The sequence below is a fragment of the Alligator mississippiensis genome, chromosome 3, assembly GCF_030867095.1.
Source record: "Alligator mississippiensis isolate rAllMis1 chromosome 3, rAllMis1, whole genome shotgun sequence".
Classification (NCBI taxonomy): domain Eukaryota; kingdom Metazoa; phylum Chordata; order Crocodylia; family Alligatoridae; genus Alligator; species Alligator mississippiensis.
Genome location: NC_081826.1, coordinates 23,196,520 through 23,224,235, shown reverse-complemented (window position 1 = coordinate 23,224,235; position 27,716 = coordinate 23,196,520). Strand labels below are relative to the sequence as shown.

General features: G+C 42.0%; 1 protein-coding gene across 3 annotated transcripts in view; it reads right to left on the bottom strand.

Moving 5' to 3' along the window:
* Window positions 1–651: 651 nt before the first annotated feature.
* Window positions 652–27,716, bottom strand: part of ENPP2 (ectonucleotide pyrophosphatase/phosphodiesterase 2) — a 119,307-nt gene continuing 92,242 nt past the window's right edge. For all 3 annotated transcript variants that reach the window (XM_014603864.3, XM_014603865.3, XM_006263351.3), the window contains 12 exons: window positions 25,858–25,889; window positions 23,293–23,420; window positions 21,694–21,781; window positions 21,470–21,557; window positions 19,351–19,523; window positions 19,063–19,111; window positions 14,841–14,977; window positions 14,162–14,297; window positions 12,206–12,283; window positions 10,294–10,426; window positions 7,444–7,600; window positions 652–1,268 (listed from right to left, as the gene is read on the bottom strand). In XM_014603864.3, coding sequence (XP_014459350.1) covers window positions 1,098–1,268; window positions 7,444–7,600; window positions 10,294–10,426; window positions 12,206–12,283; window positions 14,162–14,297; window positions 14,841–14,977; window positions 19,063–19,111; window positions 19,351–19,523; window positions 21,470–21,557; window positions 21,694–21,781; window positions 23,293–23,420; window positions 25,858–25,889 — 1,370 coding nt within the window. In that variant the 3' untranslated portion in view covers window positions 652–1,097. The remainder of the gene's footprint in view (window positions 1,269–7,443; window positions 7,601–10,293; window positions 10,427–12,205; window positions 12,284–14,161; window positions 14,298–14,840; window positions 14,978–19,062; window positions 19,112–19,350; window positions 19,524–21,469; window positions 21,558–21,693; window positions 21,782–23,292; window positions 23,421–25,857; window positions 25,890–27,716) is intronic.

The following is a 27,716-nucleotide window of genomic DNA, read 5'->3' as shown; positions in this document are numbered from 1 at the left end:
GACAGATGTATAAAGGATTGAGGGAAACAGTCTACCTTAAAAAACATGTTTAACTTGCTCTATGGGCAAATCAATTTGGGCCATCTGTGTAAAGAAATGGGGCACCAGAGCTTCTCTCTACCCCTCATGCTAACTGCTGATTCTCTTCAAAATGGGCTTCCTTCAGTGACATGCTTGTCCCACCTCCCATCAGTGCATGAAGTGGGGAGCAAATGAGTGAACAAGCTTCTACTGGAATCAGTACCGACAGAATCACCTTTAACCTTTACTGGTCTTTAGGGAAGTGAGATGATGTTATATAGATTAACTACCAGGACCTTCCCCAGCTTCCCTTTCCTTGCGTTTTGATGTGCAGTGAATGGCCAGAGAGTGCCCATACATGGTTGAGCTGCTTGGTTGTGGAAGTCTAATGTCACTTTCCCACCCCCCCAATAACATGATTTCTAGCCAGTATTTACTGCCACGTGCATCCATATCATGTCCTGCATACTTAACGTATTAGGAAGGATGTCTGGGTCTACAATTCACAGTAACTTCCTATAGCAGAACTACACTTGCAGGCATAAGAAATTGGCTTCAGGTCATGAGTAGGACATGGTTATATCCCTGAAATGTTAATACAGTCTGCAAAAGGGAAGCAAAAGACAGACATTAAGAAAAAAAACCTGAATGTGTGGTTTATTATATTTAAAATTCTATTTGTCTATAGGGTTTAAATATGTCTGTCACATAGTTAACAGTAAATGAGTGTAATTTTACATGTTCAGTATTTTGATACACAACACAGGACTACAAATGTGGCAACAAAGCACTGAAAAACTAATGTTTCCTCAATGCAAATATCAATCCTGCAGCACCACTCAAAAGCTCTAACAACTTAAGCTGCAGTATTACAAACACTGCTAAGAAACCAAAAAACATACCTACATTAAACATTAGAGAAACAAAACAACTGACACAAGAGCTTAATATTTAAGATTTGATATAGGAGTAAAATACTAATATTTTTAAGGTCTTGGTTTCAAATTAATAAATATAAAAACAATATAAAAATATACACCAGTTGATAAAGGGATGTACTGAGTACGGTTAGAGAGTTAAATTTCACTTTCAAACGTATGCAGGTATGTCTTTAGGGAGAGAATTTCTGTGTAGCTTCGACTGGTCTTTCGGAAGAAGTCCAAGCTTGTGAGCTGTTCAATGTCACGCACTCGTGCAGTGTGCATCTTAAGGAGATCTTCAACCCACTTGGATTCGTCCTCTGAACTCTGAAATGGAAACAATGGAAATGATCATCACCTCACAAATCTCAACAGGGCTTTCACTCAACAAGGACACTCCTCCAGAGAGATAGATCACACTTTTGGAAGAGGCATCTGGATACCACATGAAGAATCGCTGCAGTACAAAAAGAAAATCCTCACAAATCACACACCATTATTTATGGCATACCATCCTTCCCTGGAACCTATAAAGAAAATCTTCAAACAGCTGCAATTCATGCTAGAAGATGACCTATTTCTGAAAGAGATCCTTCCAGAACTACCCATCCCAGCCTTTAAACAGGCACTGAGACTCACCAACCTCAACACCAGCAGCAAATTTCCTATGGCCTACAGCATACCGAATGGATCCAGATCATGCTGGGACAAAGAATGTAAAAACCTGCTAACATCTCCACCACTCCCACAATAACTGCACCTCACAACAGAACTAATCACAATTCCTGGATCTTATACCTGCACCTCCAGAAATGAAGTATATCTCATCCACTGGCTGAGGAGGTTGACTGAATGCCCTTATGGAAAATACATAGGATAAAGCAAACAACTGTACCAGAAGGAACACACACTTAATATCTATCAAAGACATAAATACCCAATTACCCAAAAATGTGTGGTGCACATTTCTCACAACACAACCCCTCTCTCTCCAATCTCTCAGTTCTAATCCTCAAAGGGAATTTACAAAACGCCTTTTGTAGATGAGCCTCTGTGGGGGGGAGTTAAGCCTCCCCGAGCTCTCCCCCCCTTGTATTTCGAACCTTGGGTATTCTTGAAAAATGATTCAATAGCTCATGAGGGGGTATAGAGAAGAGCCACCCATATGATCAGAGGCCTGGAGGATAGGTCCTATGAGGAGAAACTCTGGGAAGTGGGTCTGTTCAGTCTGAGTAAGAGAAGATGGAGAGGTGACTTGATAGCTGCCTACAAGTATGTCAGGGGTGAGCACCAAGATTTAGGGGAGCAAGTTTTCAGGAAAGCACCCCTTGGGAGGATGAGGACCAATGGGCACAAGCTAATCAAGGAAAAATTAAGGCTGGATGTAAGGAAAAACTTCTTTTCCATAAGGGTAACTAGAATCTGGAACAGACTCCCAGCAGAGGTGGTGCAGTCATCATCCTTGGAGGTGTTCAAGAGGAGGCTGGACAAGCACCTTGTTTAGCTTGTCTGAGCCCAATAACCTCCTGCCCATTGCAGGGGACCAGATTTGATGCTCTTCCAGGTCCCTTCTAGTCCTTTGATTCAATTTTGACTTTTGCCATTTTGTATCAAAAATTCAAGAAAGCAACTCACTTTAGTTTGTTAATAAACTCTTGTCCTGATTGAGCTTTGAGCTCAAATTCTAAATATTAGCTAACCAGACTTCTGACATGATCAGCACCTCCTTACCTGAACAGGTAATGCCACAATACTCTTTTAATCTCCTGTAAACCTCACTTTAAGGTAAGTGATAGCCCCTCAGAGCCATCTTCAAACCACAAAATCTTTCCTAACAAAAATGCTTTATACGCTTGCCAGCTAAACTGAACATGGCACCTTGAGATAAAATATCAATATCTGACTGTAGGAAAACTCAGAAGCATTGAAGCATCATTCTTATAATCAATCTAGGCTTGATTTCAGTTTACCAGTATTTGCCTGAATTTATACAGTCGGGTGAGTGGCCTTCCATATAACCAAGACAAACAATTCAGTTGTTCCAATGGACTGTGTCAAGTTCAAGAAAATGGTAGGGATAGAGCTCTCTCAGAAAGGTGTACAACTGTGGAATCAGCTTCCATAAGAGATCAGGACTGTAAACCTCAGTGCCTTCAGAATGAAAGGCATTATCCCTGAAGCCTAGGCTTGCCCTCAGTAAGCTAAACACAAACTCTTCTCTGTATCCAGAAATACAAGAGCCTTACTCCCCGATCTTTCCCCAGTCTTGCACAAAATTTGGGGAAGGAGGAATGCTTAAAGTCTTCTTGAAGTCAACTTAAGACCCTGGTTCTGTACTGGGAACCAGAGGAGTGCTGCAGTCCATCACACAGATCACAGAGCAGGAATGAGGCCTTTGTTTTCCATCAATTAGCTGTAAAACATCATTACTGAAATACCCAGAGTAAGAATACGATGCATTGTCTAACAAAACAAACACATTCATAGGATATTTGCCCATGAATGCAAAATCATAAAAAATGAAGGACCTGCACTCCACTGAATTGTTTCATCCCCCAAAAATGCAGCACATAACCATGGTTCCAAGATTCATTTTTCTGCTACTGATGACAATTCAGGCATAAATTTGAATCTTGTGAAGAACAGACCAACTCTATGGCTAAAGGATTCAGACCCATTGCATAATAAAAATAAAAAGGACAAAGTGCCTAGTTTCTAGATGTGTTCCTGAGTCTCACATCTTCCTTATGAACTTGATAACACTCCTGAACAAAGTTAAACCCATGCCAGGAAACAGAGCTTGGCCCTACCAGAAACAGACACCCCACAGGTGAGGCTTGTGGGTCATGCTGTGACAGCCCGGAAGCGAGGGGGGTGATCGTTTACACAACGTGGGCACGAAGCACCGAGGAGATTACAGAGTGCAGTTCTAAAGTACATTTCTGTGACCTGGCGCTTGCCTATTTTGATATGCCATGTTTTCCAACTCCAGAATCATGTCAATATGAAAACAGAAGGCTGTGGGACAAAGTAAGATTAGAGACAAATTGAAAGGGCAGCCCCTTTAACCTAATGTTGCAGAGCTCCAGGAGCTCTGCTTGGCAAATACAAGAGTACAAAATTTCTGGCTTCAAGTTCAGTTCTCAAGCCTGGAGAACAACTTGTTATGGTGCGAATAGGCCCAACAAACTGACTACAGCAAAGTTAAAACACCACTGTGTTTTTCTAATGTCTAAGCTCAATTGAAATCCAATTTAGAGCCCAAACAAAAATCTCCTTCGAATATGCGATATAAATTCTAGCCCCCTGGAGGAACTTTCAAATGTGCTGTTATCTCTAAAATGTAAGTCACAGGGCTGGTAACTGAGGTCTAGTCCAAGTTTTGCACAAAGCCAAATTTGAGTCCCTGGAAAAAAATCAATGTGCTGTACTGTTCCAGTCTAGACTTCTGTCACCGTGCCCTCCTGGCTGCCTGACTTCAGACTAGTACAGATACCTACCTGAAACAACTGGGCATGAAGCTGAAGGTCCAGCAGTAAGGATTTTTGCTAGGCAACACGGAGTGTGGGACCTTGTTGTTCATAGCGGCCATATTGAGTTAATGCTATATGCCCAATGTCAGTGCAGAGCTAGATGGCCTATGCAGTTTATGTATATGCAGTTTAACCACCTTCATTTCAGCTGCTTGTTCCCAATTTGTGCTGTATAGAAATTAAATTCAGTGGAAGGTTCAGTGTCCACTCAACCTTTGTTATCCCTCTTGGCTGGCAGGAGAAGATGCTCTGAGCCCTCCCCATGACCACAGGAGTCCTGTGCTGCTCATGGTGGAGCAAAGCAGGGGTTGTACGCTAGTAAACACCCTGGAAATTTCAATCAAACAGCTGCTTGCATGCAATAAAGAGCAACTGCAGCAGCTATCTAACTGCTATTTAATGGGTTGCTCTGTAATGAGATGTGAACAGCTGAGTGTGTTTAACAAGATATTAATAATGTGTTTATCATTTAAAACAACAGAGGCAGCACACAGCTAGCCTTATTTGCAGGATATAAAGAGGAACCTTCATTGGCTATAGGCCTTCTAAAGGGTGGGAAACAAAGAAAGCGATTTAGACCCAGTAGTTTGACTACAACAGCAACAGCCGTAAGAGTACATTTTAAAGGAAGGAATAATTAAAGGTATGGCAATACATTCTAAATTGTGTAAAATATAACAGGTGTTTACCCAAAAAAGATCATACCAGACTAATCTTGATTTCCTGGATATGAAATACCAATTTTCTAGACAAAAGAAATGCAGTGTATTTAATGGATTTCAGTAAAGTATTTGATAAAGTACCATGTGGGAACTCATTAACTGAGCTAGAGAAGATGTTATGGTATGGTTGGGAGATAAGCTAGGGATAAAATAAAGGGGAGGCCATGAGTTGTCTTGAAAGAGGAAATTCCAGGTTCATGGATATGTACTCAACCCCATCTTAACAAACTTTATTAATATTTTGACTAATGACCCTGTGAGACAAGGCTGGTGAAACTTGCTGATGACATGCAATTAGCAGATACTACCAATACAAAAAAGGAGGAGCTGAATGACCCTGAGGGATGAAATAATAGAAGATGGAGTTCAGCAGTAGGAAGAACAAAGTAGTACAGAGAGTAAGCATTTGTTCTGGTAGCTAAAGCTCATTAGTTGCAAATCCCAGAGGAGGGAAAGGGCTGGGGTGCATTACTCCAACACAGGATGATATGGGCCATTAATATCTTGTAGCTGTAAAAAAATACAAATGCAATCCTATGATGCATCAGACAAGGTTTTTTCCAGTAGAAACTGATGTATCAGTGCCAGTGTAGAAGACACGAGAGCTCATCAGGAATACTTTGTACAATTTTTGTCATCCTGATCAGACACATTCCCTGCCCCAGAAGTTTACAGTCCAAATAAGATGAAACTTAATCAGTTCAAAAGTGAGGGCATGGAGATTACTAATGGAGAGGGCTTCTCAAAGAGGTAAATTTTAAAAGGAAGGCCCTGAATGAGAAAGATATGTGATGGATGAGAACATGGATAGTGTCCCAGGTGTATTGTAGATAGATTTGGAAACATTATTTCCATCTGCAGCTCAAATGGGAGCCCAAGTTTTTTGTGCCAATATAAAACCTATAATGTTGATGTGTGTATTCAGGAAGCAGATTCCTGACAACCTACAGTGAGTAGTCTGTGAGCAGGAGTCCAAACAGCTGTGGAAGGAAAGACTAACTTCAGGCAGAAGGACAAGTCTAAAAATAGCTGCCTATATATGATACTTGCAATGTCTGCTGAATTCAGTGCCCATGGTTATGGGTGCACAGGAGACTGCATTAACTCTCTGTGTTGGTCTCATGTATAACAGATATGTGTTAAACTATAGAAGTTCTAAGTGGACTGGATCCATTCAGGTCAGGATCCAGGGGCAGGGTGCAGTGGTGCAGTCCCACTCCTTTTCACTGCCAGGGGCCCCAGTCTGGATATAGGTGCATGAAGCTCTCCACCAGTATTGCACCCTTCCTTTTCAGTGTCCTGGACCTGCTCCCGGATCCACCATACTTTACTGAGCTTCTGACATAGCAGAGTGTCTTGCTTTGATCTAAGAGCAGAAGAAGCTTTTCACTGGAAGTGAATGCAATAATGGAAAGAGCATTTGTTTGTCTCTGCTATCCTAAGTAAACAGAATCAGCTCCAACCTCTTATCGAGATGCATTTTGGAAACAACAGCAAGCATTTGGCATGCTGTCATCAACAGGCTTTAGTGATTCATTTTTAATACTAGCCGGATGCTTTACATTTTGTTTTGTTTTGTTTTGCTTTGCATGTTTCTGCATTTTAATTGTAACAATACTGTCCACTGTTCCTGGAATGTCATGGCAGGTAGACACTAGGAAAAAGTGAAGATCCAGTTGTAGCTTCACAAGGAAACTGGACACCATGAAAACATATAGGCTGCACATCTAGGAAGCACTCATGTGCCCAGTGCAGCAGGGGGATAGGAAGTGCCCACATAGCTGGTGCAGCAGGAGGTAGAGAGTGCCATATGCTCAGTGCAGCAGGGAGCACCTGGTTTCCCCATAAACTGTCTTAGCGTGGCCTGGTTGTCCCAAGAACTGCGTTAGTGTGGCCTAGTTGCCCCATGGACTGCATTAGTGTGGCCCCATGGCAAGCAGCCCTTGCTGTTGCAGCCCACAGGGGGTGCAGCCCACTGGCCACTACCAAGCTCAACAGCCTTGTGCCAAACCATGTCCCATGGCAGCAAAAACATCTTAGAGCAGGATGTTAGAAATGGAATCAGGACTGCTCAGTTATACTCCCGGCTATGCCATCGGTCGACTGACCTTGTGGCAGGACATTTTAGGTTTGCTGCTCAAAAGGGATTAACATTTTAAACAATTATTACTGCATGGGATTTTACTAGGCCCACAGCTACTAGCTGCATAAAGCAATTATTAAAAAGCAGAGCTTAGTTGAACTTACATTACAGCTCTCATCATTATCGTGACGGTGGGGAAATATGTAAGAAAGAACAGAGAGTGGTCCATCGCACTTATCAGCAGGTTGAGTGAAATCTAAGCAACTAGTTATGATACTGTAGTAGTGAGTTGGAACCGGTATTGAAGTGCCTTCCACAAACCTAGGGGAAAACAAAAACAAAATATTTAGAGAGTCTACTAGACAGCCAAAATAGGCCATGCAAAACAGTTTCTATTTAATTTTGCCAAAAAGCTCATCTCCACCTCTGCAGAGAGGTCTAACTCATTATTAGGATGTGAGTAAACTGCAAGTGGATAGTACACTATAATCCTGCAATTTCTGTATTACTATCAGCAAGTGCAAGAGGCAGGTGTTGCTTAATTATATCTCTTATTGGACCTATGATATTTTATCCACTATAGCAGGTCTAATAAACACATTACTTAATGAATGCTGTTTCTCACATATTCCCTAGACAATCACAGCTACCAAGATACAAGGTTGCAGCATTCTAGAATTAATCCTAAAATGAATTGATAATTGTTGTCTACCAATTTTTTTTACAACATCTCTATTACTGTGATTACCAAAGACTAGGATATGTGCAAAGAGACTCATTCTTCAAGTATAAGAACTCATATTATTTAGTCTTTCTCTTTCTGAGAGAACTGGCTTGACCTGAATATTCATCTGCCCTCTGAGAAAGCTTCAGGCAGAATAAAGCTAGCACAGCAGACCTATGATCATGAATCTTTCCATTCTGACATGGTGAAAGTAGCCAAAGTGCCTCTTTGCACTCTGGTCATTCCTTGTTACCAGAATAACCTCATTACAGCTGTGATCCCCTGGGCAGAGATTATTCACTGATGTTTAATGCCAGAAAGAACCTATAGAGTCCACTACTGGGGTTGTTGATAACTCTTCCTTCCCTAAGAGGTTTTTCCTTTGCCCTTCTTACTCTTGGGGCTATTGTTTCTGGCTGTTTGCAGCTTTCTTCCCAGCCTGAGAAGCTTCTTTTCTTAAAATGAAAACTGAGATTGTAAAGAGATTGCATGAATCCAGGAACTAGGACTTTGGACACTGGCCTACAGTAGCTATTCCTTCATGTGGCTCAGCTCCTTTATAACACAGGGCATACTATTTCATCCATTAATTTCTGTATAAATCTGATTGTATGTGATTTAACTATAGCTTCTCTCTAAGACAGACAACCCAAACTTTAGGCTCTGCAAGCTTAAGCAGGGGTCTGGAATAGTCCCTGCACCCCAAAATCTACCTCAATGATCTACAACCATATTTTTTTCTTCCTTCTCCCTTACTATGGTGAGTAAAAATCAGATCACAGCTAAGTGTCAGCAGGTTTTATCGCACAGTCACAAAATGAACTAGCACTGTAACAGTTACTGGATAGTGAAAAAGCCTCAAATATAGCAGATACACAGATTTTAAGGGCATGCCCACAGTGCAAACTTAGCAGGTCACAGAGCAGTGTCCTTATACACACTCTGCTGTTCCATATGCGCCATCTCCTGAACTGCAAGCAGTTAAGCTGCAGCTTCCCAAGCTGAGCAGGGAAGGAAGGCATGGCATGTCCAAGGACATTGATGCCTGAGGCATGGCAAATCAGTGGTGTGCAGGGGTGAATCCAGAGTAAGTGCAGTGGTGTGGACACACCACAACTGCAGTCACTACTGTGGGAGGAAAGCAGTCAGAGCTTTTTTTTTTTTTTTTTTTTTTGCTTTTTTTTTTAAAGTCCCCAATAGGAATTACCCCCTTCCCTCCCCTCCATGCTCAGTGGCACTTCCTCTCCCCCCCCACCATCACTGTTGTCCCTGGCTTCTACCTTGCTGCAGCCAGACTCTGCTAGGAGTCCAGCTTAGCAGTTGTGGCAGCAAATGTGTTTCTCCTCACTGACTGGCCCTCCAGGTGTTCCTTGCCAGCCTGGGAGCAAGTCCAGAGAGAGAACTCACCTGTCCCCACTACTGTCCCAGCTGAGCCCAAGTCCCTATGCATCCCAAATGGAGCAGGACAGGAGTAGCTCTGGAATCCCCCGCTCCTTGCCCCCAGGTCAGGCTGGAAACACAGGAACAGTGGCAGCCGCAGATAGGGAAGATGAGAACAGGAGGGGAAGCAAGGAGACCTGCCACTGGGCATGGAGGGGAGCGGATGGGGGAGAAACAATTGAGGGACTTTAAGTCCTCACTGGCTGTTCTCATGGGGTGGCCTTTGCTCACCCCAGTGGTGTGGGAAAAGCTGGGAGTGGGGGTACAACTACCCCCACATGCAGAACCGGTCGCTGTTTCCATACTCCCCCCCCCTTAACAAAATCCTGGATCTGCCCCTGGTGGCGTGGACATATTCTATTCTAAAAAGGTTTCTTTAGTTCAGGAGTGTCAAAATTATTGATAAGGAGTGTCAAAGTTATGAAAAGACCTAGTATTTTGTCTTTGGGATCACACTGCCACCTATTAAAAGAGGTATTTACTCCACAATGTGAAAACATGATAACAGTAGTTAGAAGGTAGGTTTTCTGAAGCAGAAGTCAAACTTGCTACTCTAGGAAGAAGGGAATTCTCTGGGGGTGTGCAGTTCCTTGTTTCCACCTACCGCCATCCCACCCAAAAGGACAATTTTGCTGAAGAGCAACCTTTTGTCAAGATATGTCAGAATCAGAAAACACAGACTTTCAAGCACATCCATCTTTAGCTTTATTGCTTTAAGGAACCTTAGTTCTTGCCTTTCCCCAAGGTAATTTGTATCTCATCTCTAAATACCAGCTATTGTAGATTAGAAACCAATATTTTAGTCATTACATTGAGAACACTCAATACATTTAAAATACAGAACTCTTACTGCTTTATTTTTTCTGGGATGTCATGTAAACCGTCATAGTCATAATCAAAGATTGGCCCACTTATCACATTGACACCATTTCGTTCAGTTGCATATCTCTTCACCAAAACTCTTTGAAAATAATTCCAGACCTCTGCACAAAGACACAAGATTATCTTCAATGAGCAAATGAGAAAAAAAAGTTTAAATATTGGTTTTTATATATGCTTTTCAGGCAAAGATAACATCCATAGGGCTGCCAGGCATATTACAGCTGCAGCAATCAGAAACGTAATTATAGATTTATTGCCTACTACATTGCTCTCTCTCGATTTTTTTTCCTGAACAGTGATAAAAAGAAGCACACAGTACCATTCTAAGGCTGGTATTGCAGTAGACAGTATACAGAGAGCCTGCTGTTCTGCCACTAGCTATAAAACCAAGGGTTCACATGCACTTTTGATGTCTTTGGCTCTTTGTAAGCATTCCCTTTGTACTTTTAGTAGCAGGGCACAGTGATCAATATTTTTTTCCTCCTGCTCTGAAAAGGTCAGGAAGTCTCAAGAGTACTATGATTAAAGGGAAGTCCAGCAAAGCCCAAAAGGCACATTACTTTCAGTTAAATTCTAAGATACATATTTGTCTAATTTTAGATGAATTCTGAAATGACTGAGTTGCATTAAAACACTTCATGATAAAGCAGTTTCTTTTTGAAGGATGTGGTTTAAGCTACTACAGAACAGAATTATCAATATTCTTTCTTTCTCAGTTTTTAAACACCTTGATTTATAACACAGAACACACTCAATTATATTAAAAAAGGGAAAGAAAGGAATGAACAGGTAACATAACCACAGCCTCTCAGTCATGTGACTGTTTGGCCTTTATCCTGCCCATTCATATATTCTCCCATTTCCCTCAATGTAGGCTTTGAAGCCTTCTAGACAGAGACTTGTTGTAATCTCTCTGTGGGGTATCCCAGTTTTAGTACTACAGGAATCATCATTAATATAATTGACTGTTGTGGAGTGATCATGGACCCTTGATTCTCTAGACCCAGCAGAGGGCTGTATGAGGGGAATAGTTATAAAAATGGGACAGCCCTGGAGGAGAAACAGATTACAGCACACATAGGATGGCTGCAAGTGTCTCTGTTTCACTCGTACCACAGCCTTGACCCACCCACTTACTGCTAGGGGATCCTTCAACGTCCAATAAAGAGGGATGCTACCACAATATGATTGCTTTTTCCTGCGTTGATGTTCCTGGAAATTCCACTTTGATAAATCATGATTTTAGGATGTGTTATCAGTAATGATTTTGTGCTATGGGGGGGTCAAATAATTGTCCTTTTCCTACCTTTGCTAAAAATCCTATAGACATTACCACTTGTTTCTACCCACAGGCTTGCTAATGCCCCTTGTTTGGTTTGAAAAATCCTCCAGGACTTTTGAAGCTCATCCAAACCTCTCTGGTCTAGAATTTAAGTTGGAAATCTTATAAGAGCCAGCTGTTGAGACTTTTCCAAGGCATCCCAATTCTAGCCAAGCCAGAAATGCCACCAGAATAGTCTGATGGTTTTTGTATCTCCTGCCAAAGCTAGAAAGCAAAGGGGTGCACAAACAAAGAAAAGTCATGGAACATTTTTCAAGCCTCATGGATTTTAATTTGATTTAGGTCTCATCTTATTTTTACTCAAATTGTTTCTTTTCCTTTTGGTTAGATTAATCGGTGATAAACCTGTTTAGTCCACCTTTAAATCTACATAGATCCACAGGCATTACCCGTTGGCTGAGGCCAACTGAAAATTATCCACTAAAAATGGCTAAATTTGTTCACTTTACAGTATATGAGCCATATTTGTAGAAGATATCCATACCAATTAGTGAAGGATGTGTGTAACCAACTGTACCACTACAGGTGTAGTACTTACTTTTGAAGGCAGGATACATTGGGATGATGTTTGTTATTAGAAAGGCATCATATTTAGCTTCTGCAGAGGAACTTAATTCTGAAAATTATAAAACAAAGAATATAAACAAGACAGCTTTTAAAGGTAAGCCTCTGAGATTTAAGGAAACATATGCTGAATTAAATAAGAATGTGGCAGACAGTAATCAAAAGGAAGATTGCATTTTAAATGGAAATCCAAATTTTGGCATCATATAATAAACAGTTTTATATATCTTTACCATGGCAGCTGGACTGGAATAATAGGGCTTTTGTCTTTAAGTCTTTCAATATCTAATGAAGCATTCAGGGTTTTAGCTATTTGTGCACATTCTAACAGGTGTGATAGCTATGCTGCAACTTCATATATTTAAAAACAGTAGGTTTGCAAATCCAAGGGAGATCAGCATCTCAATTTCTAAATGATCTCCCAACTTCTAACAAGTTGTAACACACACACACTTTCTTTGGCAAAAGAACAAAAGAAAGGAAAGCAAAGTACCTCACGAGTGAAATTGTGTCTTTATGACTGTTTGGACCACTGTAATAATCTAATTTTATAAATAACCTGGCCATAGAAATCTAGCATATCATCTCTGCATCTAGCTTGATTACTTCTGTTTCAACTACACTTCTTAGAAGGAAACCCATACTTACATTAATGATTCCAAGTGATGTTTCAATGGCTAGTTAAAGTTTGAGTCTTATTTTCTATTTTAATTGGCCTACCTTCAAATTCCAGCCACTGGAATCCTTCCAAGTTTTTCTGAACCAGATGAAAGAGCCCTCTACTAGCAGTATGTTCTAGGCCAGTGCGAAGCGGCAAGTATTCGCTTTGGATTCAGATTCGGCCAATTCAGCTGACAGTGATTTAATTCAGCCATTTGCATCACTGTGCCGAATCGGTTCAGCTAATCAAATCGCTGTGCCAAATTGATTCAATGATTTGAATTGCTGTGCCAAATTGATTCTGCTGAATCTACAAATCAAACAAGCCTCCATCCCTCGCCCACTCTCCCAGCCCCCTCAATGGCTGCCCCACCTGGCCTCAGTGTCTCGGCTCTTTTAAGAAAAAAGCCCTGCACTCACTGGCTGCTGACAGTTAGGGGGACAATCCCCGCTGTCTCATTCTTTCCCATGTTGCATGGGGGGGTTCTGCCATGAGCCCCTATCCCCCACCCACTCTCCCAGCCTCCCCCATGGCTGACCAGCCTGGCCGCAGCGTCCCAACTCTTTAAAAAAAAGAAAAGCCCCGCACTCACTAGCTCCTGCCAGGAGGGGCGATCCCTGCTGCCCCCGCCCCCCCACTGTGTGGGAAGCTCTGCCATGAGCCTCCAGAAGCTCTGAGGCTGCTGTAGCAGCTGGTGAGTGCAGGGCTTTATTTTATTTTTTATTTTTTTAAAGAACCAGGAGCTGTGACCGGGTCAGTTAGCCAAGGGTTGGGTGGGGGGGAGGAGGCTGGAAGGCCGAATCTCCTCTGAATCAAATCAGCACCCAAAGCTTTTTGCACAGACCTAGTATCTTCTTCCCATGTTGGGAATCCTAAACTGGCTGAGTTGCCTCTTGAACAGTCTTTACAATAAATTAGATATGATTTTCTGAATTGCTAGTTAAATTACTGAACATATTTGAGATGCAGAGATGCATGCAGTAGTTAAATCATGTAAAGTTAAAACTTGGAGTTGCATTTAGCTGGTGCTTTTTAGGGATACTCCAGTCTTACCACAAGCCAAAACAAACTTACTTTTGCTGTCAAACATTCTTTTCAAAGTGGCGTTAAAAACCTCAGCTCCTACACATGTGTGCCTAGTTTTTCCTAGCTAAGGTTTTCTTTAACACATAAAAAGAAAAGCTGAAAAAAAACCTCTTAGCATAAAAAAGTAACTGCGTACAGGATGCAACAAACTATGCATTAAACAGGTATCCCTGCTAAACTTACGAGGAGGGAAAAGGAATCCATATGACAATTGTTTATCTGCTCTGTAGGCTGTGCAGCTCTGACTGTTTCCTGGTGAAATGCGCAGATCAGGCCTCACACAGTTGGCTAAATGTTCAGGGATACCAGAAACCTCCGCCTACATTGAAAACACACATAGAAGCATTCATTAATATTACCTCACAAAAAGAAGTTACTAACAAGACTATGACTTGCTTAGTCTTGACATCAGAGAAGATCATTTTATTTAAAGCACAGCAATTCCAAATATTCAACAGGTGTGTTGGAAGACACTTGGTTGAATAAACTATACCCACCACATCTTTACATCTCATAACTCTCTACTACTTGGGTCTGCCCTTGAAACTGTCAGAGAGCTCCCTTTTACTAACAGTAACAGAAATCACTGCTGGAAACAACCTGCGGTAGCTGATTATGCCAGACATTTCATTAAGGGAAAACAAATCCCTACCCATTAAGAAGAGATGCAAAAAATTTTAATAAAAAGAAAAGAAAAGAAAAAGAAAACACCGCATAGAATCTTTGAGCTTTAAAACCCCATATTTCCTGGAAGATGGGAGCGGCTCTTTCTAATGAAACTCAGCATTACCCATGGCAATAACACAAAGAAATTCCACCCGGGATCCTGCGTGTCATTTTCAGAAGTGAAGGGTAAACTGACCTGCTTTGAAATAGTGTATGAAGTCCAAAGAGGCATCAGAAATGTTTCACTGTAGCCACTTTCAAAGTCATGGTGATGTAAGATATTATACTTTGTACGATAAAGCACTGCTGGACGTCCATACAGGAGATGCCGCTCTAGAAATTAGAGCAAATTACATTTAAATTGCAGGTAATTTATGAGAGAAAAACCCAGGTGGTTGTTCAACACATGCTCATTTCAAAGCAAATGGCCTGTGCAGCACTCAGCCTAACTGAATTGGCAGCTGAGGATATCCCATGTTTTAGTGGAAGAAGAGAGGAGGAAAAAAAGTTGCGAGTTTGCTGAGATTGAACATGGCCTTTTGCCCATATTGCCCAGTCTCTGTACAGCTGGGGCGTATAGATAGCTTATTAGTGGAACCACTGGCCCTGGAGCTCCATCCTGACATGTAGGTAATCCCTGTAAAGCCCAAGAAGGAGAATCTACTCCCTGGAGGGCTACGTCCCCTTCTCTTCCAGCACATGGTGGAGATGGTGGCTATACTTGCCTTTATAGTTTGGAAATCATCCCAAAACACATGCATTAATCCTCATTAGCCAAACAGTTTTACTACATGAACTAAAATTTTGTAAAACTTAATGTAGAAAGGAGATACACCTACTCAATATGTTTTTCTAACCATGTACACTGATTTGCAACCTGTTAAATGGATAAAAATTAAGTTTCATCAATTCTTCCCTTTCTGAATCTAGAAAGGAACCCTACTTATCAATACCCAACAGTCATTTCTGTATATAACATTGATAAGGGAAGGCACCTATTGATGTCAGATCCCAAGCATCTGCCAGAACAAGGAGAAAGAATAGACTTTTTCTGATCACCACCACAGAAACCTTCCCAGTCTGCATGGCAGGGTTAGGAGAGAAGCGGTCCTTTGGTTGTTAGCTCAGGGCTATCCAACTGGCAGCTCTTGGGCTGAAAACTTTTAATAGGCAGCCTCCAGACTTCCACCTGACTGCCACTCCCCCATCACCTCACATGCAGCATTAGCTGGGATCTCAGTTACAAACCACTCCAGCTTTTACTTCCTGCACCCACCCCAGGGGTGAGGTGGCATGGTGCAGCCCCTGCTGTTGGGGGAGACCACAGCTGGGGAGCTGGCAGGGAGGGGCCTCATGTATATATGGTGTACCGGGGGAGCACATATGCAGTGTGACGGGGCAGTTTCCACATAGTGGTGGATGGAGGGGGGTGGGGAGGGGCAGACTCTGTGGCTCGTGCTAGTGAAGCCTGCCCAGGCTGTTGCCCCTGGCCACTTGGACAGTCTCATGTCAGCCTATGTATCTAAAAATGAAAATTCAAGAATCTGGCCCTTCTTTGCTAACCTGTGTTTAGCAAACTATTCTCTTCATCCTACCTCACATATAACCCTGATAGAATTTCTTCTTGATATCTGGCTCTAAATTAACTAAAACAGTGATGGTCTCCTCAGCTCTCTTCTTTAAAGCTAAGCTGGACAAAATCCATTTCTTTTCTTCCTCTAATCTATCACTCCACAAACCAAGCTTGTGCAATGGTTTCCAAGGCACTTTTCACATCTGCATCATGACCAAAAAAGGAACCCTGCTTGTCTAGATAATTAAGCTGCCTGACATTTTGGAGGCTCTGCCAGTGGCTTGAGAAATCTCCACAAAGTCAATGGCACATGCAAGAGGCAACCTGAAGCCAGCATCCTGTTTCCTAAGCATCACAAATGAGAGTAGCCTCAGACTCATTTGGAACCCCCCCCCCCCCAATTATCCTTGCAGGCCTTGCAAGCACTTTTTTGCCATGAGACCTTTTGGGGTGGGATGTGGGAGGAAATGATGCAGATCGCACACAGCATCTTTGCTTCTGCAAAGAGTTTGGTACATACAGAGACTCTGCAGTTACCCGTTTAAGGAAGGTTGACAGTCATTTTCTTTGCCAAAGGGAAATCGGACCCAAGTCTCAGGTCAAAATCTCACAGTTGGGCATATAAGGGGATTTTTTCCAGAAATACAAATGGGGTATAGGTGCTCAACTCTCACTAGATCTTCAGTAGGAAGCATGCACCAAACTGCTTTTTTTGGACCTTTGGGAGCCTCTGCATGTGTGAGCACATTTGAGTTTTTGAGACTCCCTTTCTAGTACCTTCTGGGAGGTGAGAGTTAGAAGAGGAGCACTTCCTTTAAATGTAGTGAACAAAAACAAATACATATGGAAGGTAAAAATAGCCATTTACTGACAAACAGTCAGTTTCCACTCTTGAAGGGTAATGCTCCAAAGCGTACGTACAAAGGCTGACATTGTGTCTTTACGCCAGTCTCACTGAAGAAATCTGCAAAACAACCGAGACTTTCCTAACTTTGGCTGGAAGAGATGTTTACAGTCCTAAAAAACTTGTGTGAACTGTAAGGACTTGACTGAAGTGTTAAAAAAAAATCTCTAGTAACTCCAAATAAGCTTTCTAGCTGAGGGAAAGAAGCATCATTAAAACTAAAAAGGAGAGAGGATATACCAAATTCTTGGCTAGTGTGTCAAAGTGATCCAGGTTGTATTGGTCTGACAGCCATGTGTGAGAAGCTGTGGGTGACAGCGTTGCTTTGGGAACCATAACCACGGAACTGAGACAATGCTGAGATCATTCAAAAAATGGAGCTTCACTCAGATGCTCAAGGGATGTTTCACATACGTCTGAGTGCATCTGTGCCGTGATGACAGAACACTTCTAACTATTTGACATGTAAAGACAGAAGAGCCAAATCCAAGGACAAAAAAGATGGCGCATGTTGATTACATTTAAGGGTAGCAGTTGAAGGGATCTGTGTTTCTGCTGCTTGGTAACCATCACTTTACCCAGTGAAATGTAAAGTTGAGCAATCTGAAGGCACGCAGCTCACGGAGGGAGGAAATAGGGAAGAAGGGATTTTCAGCTAAGAGCAGGCAGATACATAAATATGCAGGAGTGTTACAAGCCTGGACATGTCCAGAATAGAATGACTTGTAATACATATTGCTTTTCAGAAATGTTTATAGTCCAGTTTATAACTGGAACTTAATTATTTACCTTAGTTAACTTAAGCAAGATCCCAAAGAGGGACAGGACATTTTTACAAATATGAATATCCAGAGTTGTAATGGTCAATGCTAAAAAAAAGTTTTGGAAAGAATGGAAAGCAACATGCGCTAGCGCTTCAGCCAATGCCCATTTGAAATTAGGAGCAGCTTTCATGAGGAGCATCTTACCCTGCATCTGCCTAAGGTAGATTTTCTTGCATCTTCTTCTGAAGCAACTGGTCCTGACCACTGTCAGAAACAGGACACTGGGCTAGATGGACTACAGGTCTGAGTGTTGTGTTGTTGTGTGGGTTTTAGTTAGGTACAAAGATCAGCAAATATATGATGGATTTAATCTATACATTCCCACAAGTTATTTGAGGCCAGAATCTTTCACCCCCCTTTCATAGTGAAGTCCATCTTTCTCATCAAGTAAAATTGTTTAACAGAAAATTATGGAGATAATTTGAAGCAAAAGGCACTAGGCAATGTGAATAAGCATGATAAAAGCAGTCCATGTGACTCTGACCAAGTAAAGCATTTAACCACATGCTAAGTTAAGCATGTGAACAAACCTATGGGACCTGATAAGTAAACGTTATATAAAGTCAGAGTTTATGGTAACAGCCTGGCACTGGACCCCCTCCAATATAAAATCAACTGAAGTGGAGTTGCAATTGCCTAGATTAGACACAACAGCCTTTCCGCAAAGGCCCAGAAGTCTAAGGACTGAATAATCCTGGCAAAAGAAAAGGGTATGACCAATGTGTTTTAATGCATTTCTCTAACAGCTTCCCTTGCTTGGGGTTCATAGGGAGTACTGCTTTGTCCTAGAGGAAGGCTAAAGGAAATCAGTCTGCAGTCACACTGTCCTACTTGAAAGGAAACCTTGACAGAGGCACAGGCCAGACAACCTACACTTCCTTGCACTGTCAAGAGTTAAGACGTAGCCCTGTGCACCAAGTTACATAAAGCTGTGTGCGATTTTGATGGTGTTGTTTGAAAAAATGTTGACTATTCATGTAATAACCAAAATAAAATACAAGTTAGATCCCAAAATATGACCTTTTTCCCAGAGAAGGTCCAAGAGAAATAAAGAAAACCATAATTGAAAACAAAAACATGAATGTTTCTTTTATTAAGTGAGTCACCATGTCCTTACCTTCTGTTCCTTTGACATGAAAGCGCCTATTGAGTTCATCCAGCTTGTTCTTCAGAAAAATTAAAAAAGAAGATGAAAAACATTAGCATTCTGGCATCTCATTTTCACTATGCATGAAGCAAAGTACCAACTATTCTATGGGCTACAACAGACTCTGAACAATACAAAGGATAAGAGAAATGTTAAAAGATGGGCCTTCCCTTAAATGTGAGGGCCATATTTTGCCAGCCTGCTGCATTAGACAATTATCCTCAAGAACATAAGTATCAATAGATCCAATGAGAGTACCTTGTCATCGCATGTACATCCCATATCAAAATCAGATGGAGAAGATGAAGCTATAGGATAGAGTGGCCTAGCAACTTCATCTGGCATAATTGGCTTATATGCATTGGTCCTCAGCAGGTGATTTAAACTTCCATGGGTTCCATTATTAGGGGCAGGCTTCAATCCAAGTAGATCTGATGAGATAAAAATCACAGGTGAAAGTTTGTTAAGGTATCATTGTATACATCATATTTATTGGTATGTGATCTCTCTTTCCCAGACTGCTAGAGCCAGACACTAATGCTATTTGTAACCATGCATACAGTGTGAATGAGTATTTTTCATCTATTAAAATATTCAACTTTAGTTCAAATCATAAAATCTTCATCATACATAATGCTGGTAGCCTCCATGACTGGAACAAGGTTAGTTAGTACTGCTATGAGGAGAGGCTACTGTTTGAGTACAGTAATTCCTAACATCTCCAGTATATCCAGGGGTGGATGCATCCAAAAATCTCCTATCCACCTGCTTCTGCTCATGCAGGCCAAACCTGCTAATGCAGTAGTTAAGGCATGCTGAGGGAGGCTGCCCACATTCACTCTTGTGATCTTTCTGACCTCCTTACAAGTCGCCCAGAGTGACTTCAGGGCTTCATTTCCATGTTTGGCATGTGCAAGGGGGAGCAGATAGGCAGAGAACACCCAGGGCATGGCAGGAACATGGTGTATTCATATACCTAGAGTCAGGATCAGTACATTAGAGAGCAAACCTAAAGTGCATTTGGTTAAAACTCTGTTACTGACAGTGTTATCAGCATTAAAACCATAAAGTCAATCTGCAGGGTTTGCTGACATCCATCAGCTGAATATCCTCACTTTGCATGTTTATGGCACCTTTCATCTCACAATTTCCTAGTGCTGTACAAACAAAAAAAGCCTTTAAACATTCCTATCAGATAGGCAAGTGCAATACTGCTCCGATTTGGAGAAGAGCAAACTGAGACAATGAGTTGTTCAGTGACTTGTACCCATCAGGTTACTGACAGGGTAACAGTTCTTTAAGCGCATTAAAGAGACAGGATCATAAAAGCACATGTTCCTGCACTGCCATATCCAATGTCTCCACTTTACTGCTGTAGTAAGACTTTAGAAAACATACGTTGATATTAAGAAACACATCAACCAGATGCACAACACTGACTGTGTGGCAACTCTGAGCCACAGGCATGGAGCTCCTGCAATACCCAGAGCAGAGTGCCAACCGCTGCAGAGCAGGGGGTGGCCTTACCTGCCCTAGCTCTCTCCTTCCTCTGGTGGTAGCTGCTACTGCAGCTAAGAAGTAAGCTCAGCAATAGCTGCAGCAGGAGGGACCATAATGCCCTTCCTGGGAGTCTTTGCTACAGCAGATGCAGCCCAGCTACAGAAGCTAGGCAGCACTGCACCCAGTAGTGTATGAGGGGAAACTGAGCAAAATAGTGCCCCATGGGATTTTTGCCATGGGAAGCTCAGCAGCATATGGGGGGCGGGGGGAGAACTGGGGAGCAAACCAGGCAGCCACACAGCAGCTGCAGCTGCCCCACAGTGCAAGCTCTCTAGGAGCTGTCCCTGGCACCTTGCTTGCTTCCCCCAAGCCTCCATATGCTACTGGATGCAGGGTTGCCCGGCTTCTATGGCTGGGCTGCACCTACCACAGCAAAGGCTTCTGGTGGGATCATTCTGGCACCCCCTATAAGTCAGTGCCTGGGATGGATGTCCCATTTGTCCCCTGCCAGTTAGGCTACTGCTCTGAGCTGCCATGTGAAAGATGCAGGTGCCAAGGCTGTCTCTCTGGACTCAAGACTTTGTGCTTCCAGGCTAATGAAGAACAGGCATACCAGGCTGCAGCACTGTGTATTTGATCTCTGCTGAGCTGTGAGCAGCAGCACAATGTTAATGCCTTTTATTGGCCAGTTGTAGGGGCTGAACAAACACAGGCCTCTGAGAACAGTTGTGTATTCTGCTCTTCTGGCCAAAGGGCAAACGATAGTGTAGCGCAGGGGGAGAAAGTAGCGGCCCAGAAAGGAAGAATACGCAGTGCGTACATGAACAGCCCTGTCAGCCAAAAGCAGCTTCTTTATTTTGGAAAGGAAGTCACTTACCACACATAATGTTGTAAAGTTCAATATTTTCAAATGGAGGCACTTTTGTCTTGTATTTAAATGTAGGACCATAGCCTATGAAGACGGTCTTTAAATAGAGAGAGGAAACACACAAAATGATTAAACAGTAGATGTTTTGCAGCAATTCTTAAATATATTTTCCTTCAGCAACTGCTCCCCTCCACTCCCCCCCATCTCCCAAAAGGGTAATTTCTTGCTCATACCTGCATGCTGTTTATTTTGTTGTCATAGCCATGGTCTCCATGGAAGAAGCATTTTCCTGATTGTTTCTTATAAACATCCATGGATTTTCTACATTGAAACATCATTAATAAATTTCACATTAATGTAAGGACAGTTGTAAGAACTGTTAGTGTTCAGGCGGCATTGTCTTCGATGGAGAACATTTGAGCTAGGATTTTCAAAAGGTGTTTAAAGAAGTGAGGTGCCCATATCCCTTTAAATTTCAATGGAAAATGATCACCTAATTCTGGGGGTACCATTTGAAAAAAATTACAGCCTGAAACATAAGGGTGGCCAAATCTTCTCTCGCATATACGGCAAAATTGTCCTCAAGAGTCCAAGAGTATTTCACAAGTTACAACCATTCTTAACACTGAAACATTAAAAAGGACATCTTTTTAATGCACCTCACTGCACCACTACCAATTGAGACAAGAATCACCATCACCAGGTGCAACCTCAAGGAAACTAAGTAATTAGTTATCCAAGCAAGACAAGAGGCATTACACAAGAGTTATGCTATTTTTGTCTGGTATACATGGCATCATTTCCATCAAGAATGAGATTCTTCATTTGACAAGCAGGGGGTTTTCCCTTTACACCCCGAGTACTAGCTTCCAAATCTTAAAGCTAACCTTTGTTCAACGTTTATAGTGGGTTGTATTTTTTACATCCGTTTTTAACAGAACCCTCCTTTGGCAACTGTGATGATTTGTTACAAAAATCTTTGCCCTTAAACAGGAAAAGAATGTGGACTTCAGAGGTGACACGTCTTGGATGTACTTGGAAAGAAATAAATGTGAATGAGCATGAGAGAACTAGCACCATCTATTGTAAACCTTGAATCGCTTTACAGTCCCAGAAAGAAGCTCTCTCCCACTGGTGACTCCTGCCTATTGAAACCATTTACAGTCATGTTTCTCTAATCAGTGAGAAGTAAAATTTGCTTGGTAATATATTTTAGTGGACTAACCGACAAAGAAATCTTATTTTTGGCATATTACCTGAAACATCACTGCTACAACAACATAACTTTAACCAGGAGAAGATAGAGGTATACAGTTTTTAGAAAAACAACCGAGCAACAAATAATTCTGCTAAAAGGAATTTTGACCAGGCATACAAAAAACTAATCTTGTATAAAATATTTCTTTGTCTCCTTTCCAACCTGTGGCAGTAGACATTCTTAAAATGGCAGGCCTAAAACCCACATTTAATTATCTGGAGTTGATGGGAAACCCATACTCAGACACTGAACAAGACAAATAGCGAACTACCCTACTGGAGTTGCACAAGAAAGCTTTTGGGATTTCTCATTCACTGCTTTAGTAGACTGATGGACAAATTCATAGCACAAATTTCAAAGGTAATGTCATCACACAGTGGGTTTGCCTGTAAGCAATGCAGCTAATGAAAACTACCATTTCTTGAAGCCTATAGAAATAATGTAAAGAAACAAAATGTGTCTCATCTTCCAAGAACCACTGATTTATAGACAAAGATCCAGTCATTCTTTTTATTTAATACAGCATTACAGCAGCCATTAAAAACTCCAGAAAGAAGCATATGTAGCAGTTTACCTTGCAACATGCCATCTTCTCTCCACTAATAAATGCACATCCTCAATTCTTCTGTTGTAAGCATAGTGCAAACGCTTGGGAAGATGCTGTTTCAAATAAGGCTTAAAGTGCTGGTCTGGCTTTTTACACTGAAACACAATAATAAGAAATGACATAATAAGAAAGGCCATACAGGCCTGCTAGCCTTGAATTCCTGAAATCAAGCAGACAGTATGGTTGAAGCACATTATCAATTATACCTTTAAGAACAGTCTGTAGAATATTTTGAATGTTTGGCCTAACACTCTTATTTATGTAATATTCTCCTAGGACTTGTGGCTTTGATTCTGACACCTTTATTCTCATTAGAATATTCTCCAGAGCAACATACAAAATACCACATTTTCTCCAAGGATGTACAAATTGTTCAAAGCTTAATTTCTCTTTAAAGAATACTTTGTGTCAGTGTCTGTGCACACAGATGGTGGTTGCCTGCCTGGTCGGACACTGGACAGATGCAGGGGGGAGGCGATTGCCAACCAATGGTCAGTGTCGAACTGGTGAGGGAGCACTTGGAGCATCTGAATGTCTTCAAGTTGGCAGGACTGGATGGACTGCACCCAAGTGTGCTGAGGGAATTGGCTGGCGTCAGTGAGGAACCATTGGCAAAGGTATTTGAAGACTTATGGTGGTCAAGAGAGGTCCCAGAAGACTGGAAAAGGGCCAGTGTGGTGCCAATCTTTAAAAGGAACAGGAGAGAGGATCCAGGAAACTATAGGCTGCTCATTTTGACCTCGATACTAGGTAAAATTTTGGAAAAAAATTTCAAGAAATCTATTTGTGAGAGACTGGCAGAAGGCATGATGCTGAAGGATAGGTAACATGGTTTCACTGTGGGCAGGTTATGTCTGACCAACCTTGTCTCCTTCTATGATCAAATAATGAACCACTTAGATGTGAGAGATGCGGTTGATGTCATATACTTGGATTTTAACAAGGCCTTCAATACGGTCTCCCATGACGCTCCTATAAAGAAACTGGGAGATTGAGGGCTGGCAGGGTCCATGTTGGGAACTGGTTAAAAAGGTTGAATCCAGAAAGTGCTGGTGAACATGTTTATATTGTCTTGGAGGGACTAAGTGTTGGCCTTCAGGGTTTGTTTCTTGGCCCCATGCTGTTCAACACCTGCATCAACAATTTAGATGAGGATATGGAAAGCACGCTGGCCAAGTCTGCAGATGATATTAAATTATAGGGAAAACCAGTCATGCTAGGGGTTAGGATGTGGATCCAAGTGGGCCTGGACAAGCTGGAAAGGTAGGCAGAGTGGAACCAGATATAGTTCAATAAAGTTAAATGCAGAGTGCTTTATCTGGGGAAAAATAACCAGCAACATGAATATATGTTAGGAAGAGATGTCCTGGCCAGTACGGTGGCTGAAAGGGACCTTCAGGTTATGGTTGATCACAAGATGAACATGACCCACCAGTGTAACGCTAGTCAACAGAGCTAACAGCATACTGGGATGCATTAGCTGATGCATCGCGAGCAGAACTAAGGAAGTGATACTTCTTCTCTATTCAGCATTGGTGAGACCCCAGTTGAAGTAGCATCTAGTTCTGGGCAAAGCACTTCAAACAAGACGTGGAGAATCTGGACAGGGTGCAGAGAAGGGCCACAAGAATGATTGAGGAGCTGGAGGACAAACCTTATAAGGAAAGACTAAGGGATCTGGGACTGTTCAGCCTGGGGAAGAAAAGACTGAGGGAGGACTTGGTGGCCATCTGTAAGTATTTAGGAGGTGAATAGCAGGATCTGAGAGAAAAACTGTTCACTAGGGTGCTCCAGGGGAGGACCAGGAACAATGGGCATAAACTGTTAGAGGATGGTTTCAGGGTGGATGCAAGGAAGAACTTCTTTACAGTAAGAGTCACCAGAATCTGGAATAGACTTCTCAAGGAGGTGGTGCAGTCCCCAACCTGGGAAGTCATCAAGAGGAGACTGGACAGACACCTTGATGGGATCATTTGATCTCAGCAGTATTCCTGCCCAGAGCAGGGGGGTTGGACTCGATGATGTTTTAAGGTCCCTTCCAACCTTAGTTTCTATGATTCAGAGAAGAATGGAATACTGACTACATACCAAAAATGATTTGGTTACTAAATTTGATAAGCCAATATTTATTTTGAGTAGGAATTCCTCACAAGAACAAGGCTAAACGTGGAGAAATATCAACTATTTTTTTTACATCTTCAGAGTACTTGTAAATCATTTACCTCAAAAGATAATTTTCCATTTTTGAAGGAAGGCATAAATAGGCTCAATTCAGGAACTCAAAACTAGTAGGAGATTCTGGCTATGTACTACCCAGAAAAGGTTATAAAAAACCAAAAAGCAGCAAACAGATGAACTCAGGGCAAACATCATTATACATCATTCATGAAGGGTTTTATTTATCTCTCTTTACTCAAGCCAATGACAATTTTGCCTGACTAAAGGGTGAGCAAGAAATGCTGAATGGAGCTGTACATTAACATGTCAAAGGAACAATATAACGGAGACAGAGATACATGCTCTAATACTTACTGTGAGGTTTGCAACAATTGCTTTAGGATCATCTGTTAAAAAAAGAGAGACATGACATAAAATAGCCATCTGTTTGTTGAAGAATTTACAAAGGGAAATCTGCTTTTCAAGAGATGGTTTCTTTTAGAAACTATCTCATCTCAATGAAAAGAATTTGCATATTCTCTAAAATAAGCCCATAAGGATTTTTAATTACCCTCTTTTTATTTATAATAATACTGATCAGTGTTTTTCCCTTTGAGGCCTTAGTTTAATATTTATTTTACTTTATAAGAATATTTAATCTAATATCTTTAAAGTCTTATGACTGATTATCTGATTTGTTATTTTATATGCACAGAAAATTTGCAAAAATGTTTTAATAATGCCTAAGTATAACAACAAGCTTCCTTATTTACAACAAAATGTATTCTTCTTTTGGCTGCTCTAGTGTCACACACATCTGGGTAAGTTTCTACACACATCAAATTCATGGTCTTTCTTTCAAGACTAGCAACAACTTTTGGCTGCTTAAATAATTATGCTAATTGGCTTTGAAATTAATCATATTGAGTCCTGAGCCAAAAGCCATGCATACTGTGCAAAACAGCACTGTTCCACTTCAACTTCAGTTTTGATGCACCAGTGTTTCATTTCAAGTTTCATTTAATTTCAAAAGCACTGTTCCAGTTCGTTTCGTTGAAACTATGTCAACGTTTTGCCCATAGACTATAATGGGGAAGCACAAAACTGCCTATAACTTTGTCATTTCCTGCCCAATTCAGATGAAACTTGCAGATATGGTAGCCCCTTCTAAGGGCATGAAGTCCACCAAGTTTCAAAGAGATAGGTCCAGAGGTTTCTGGGTAACTGCACCTTAAGGTGTTGACAAGCAGGAGCCAGGGAGCAGGAGCATCGTGCTGTCATCTGGCCCGCAGATCGGGGGCCCGCACCCCGGAAGCAGTCCAGCAAAGCCCATGCAGCACTCCTGGGGGTGCAGGTGGGCCCCTGATCTGCCTGTTGAATGACAGGAGGCTGGTTCTGCCACCTGGGGCCAGCAGCAGTGCCAATGTTCCTGGTGCTGGGTGCAGCCCACTTCCCTCCACCGGGCTCAGCTCCCAGCAGCTCGCAGCCCTGTGGAACTCAGTCTGGTGGTAGGAGGCAGAGAGCAGAGCCAGCTCTTCCCACCTCCCGCCACCAGGCTGAGCTTCATGGGGCTGGCGGAGCCAGTCGGAGTGCAGCCCAATGGCAGGAGGTGGGCAGAGCCAGAGCTGCACTCCAATTGGCTCCGCCAGCCTCACATAGTGCAGCCCAGTGGCAGGAGGTGGTGGGAGCCAGGGCTGTGCTCCCTGCCTGGCTGAGCCACATGGGGCTGCAGAGCCACCCGGAGTGCAGCCCTGGCTCTCCCCTGCCTCCCACCACCTGGCTGCTTTGAAAGTCAAAACATTTTGAAACTTTTGAAACATTTCAACTGCCCTCGTTTCATTTTGAGGCTATTTCAAAGCCCTTCATTTTGTATGGATTTCGCTCTTTTGAGCTTGAAACAAGTTGAAATGAAACAGCTGGCAAAGTTTCACACAGACTTAATGCATATATCTACTGTTGTGTACAGAAACGTAGAAATGGGGTTAAGTTATGGCACACTGGAGTAGTGAGGAAATGGATACTTTTTTTAATGATCTAATCCTCTGTTTTCAATTCAGGGATGAGTATGTTTGTTCTCTGATTGACCCACAGAAAGGAAGAATGATTGCAAATGGGGAAAAACAAAAGCATTGGGCCAAGACTTAGCATGGACTAGCTAATCTTCTTTTTGGAACATGTCACTATTCTTCATTCAAAAGAAAAGAAACATATTGAATGTTAGGAAAATAACAAGA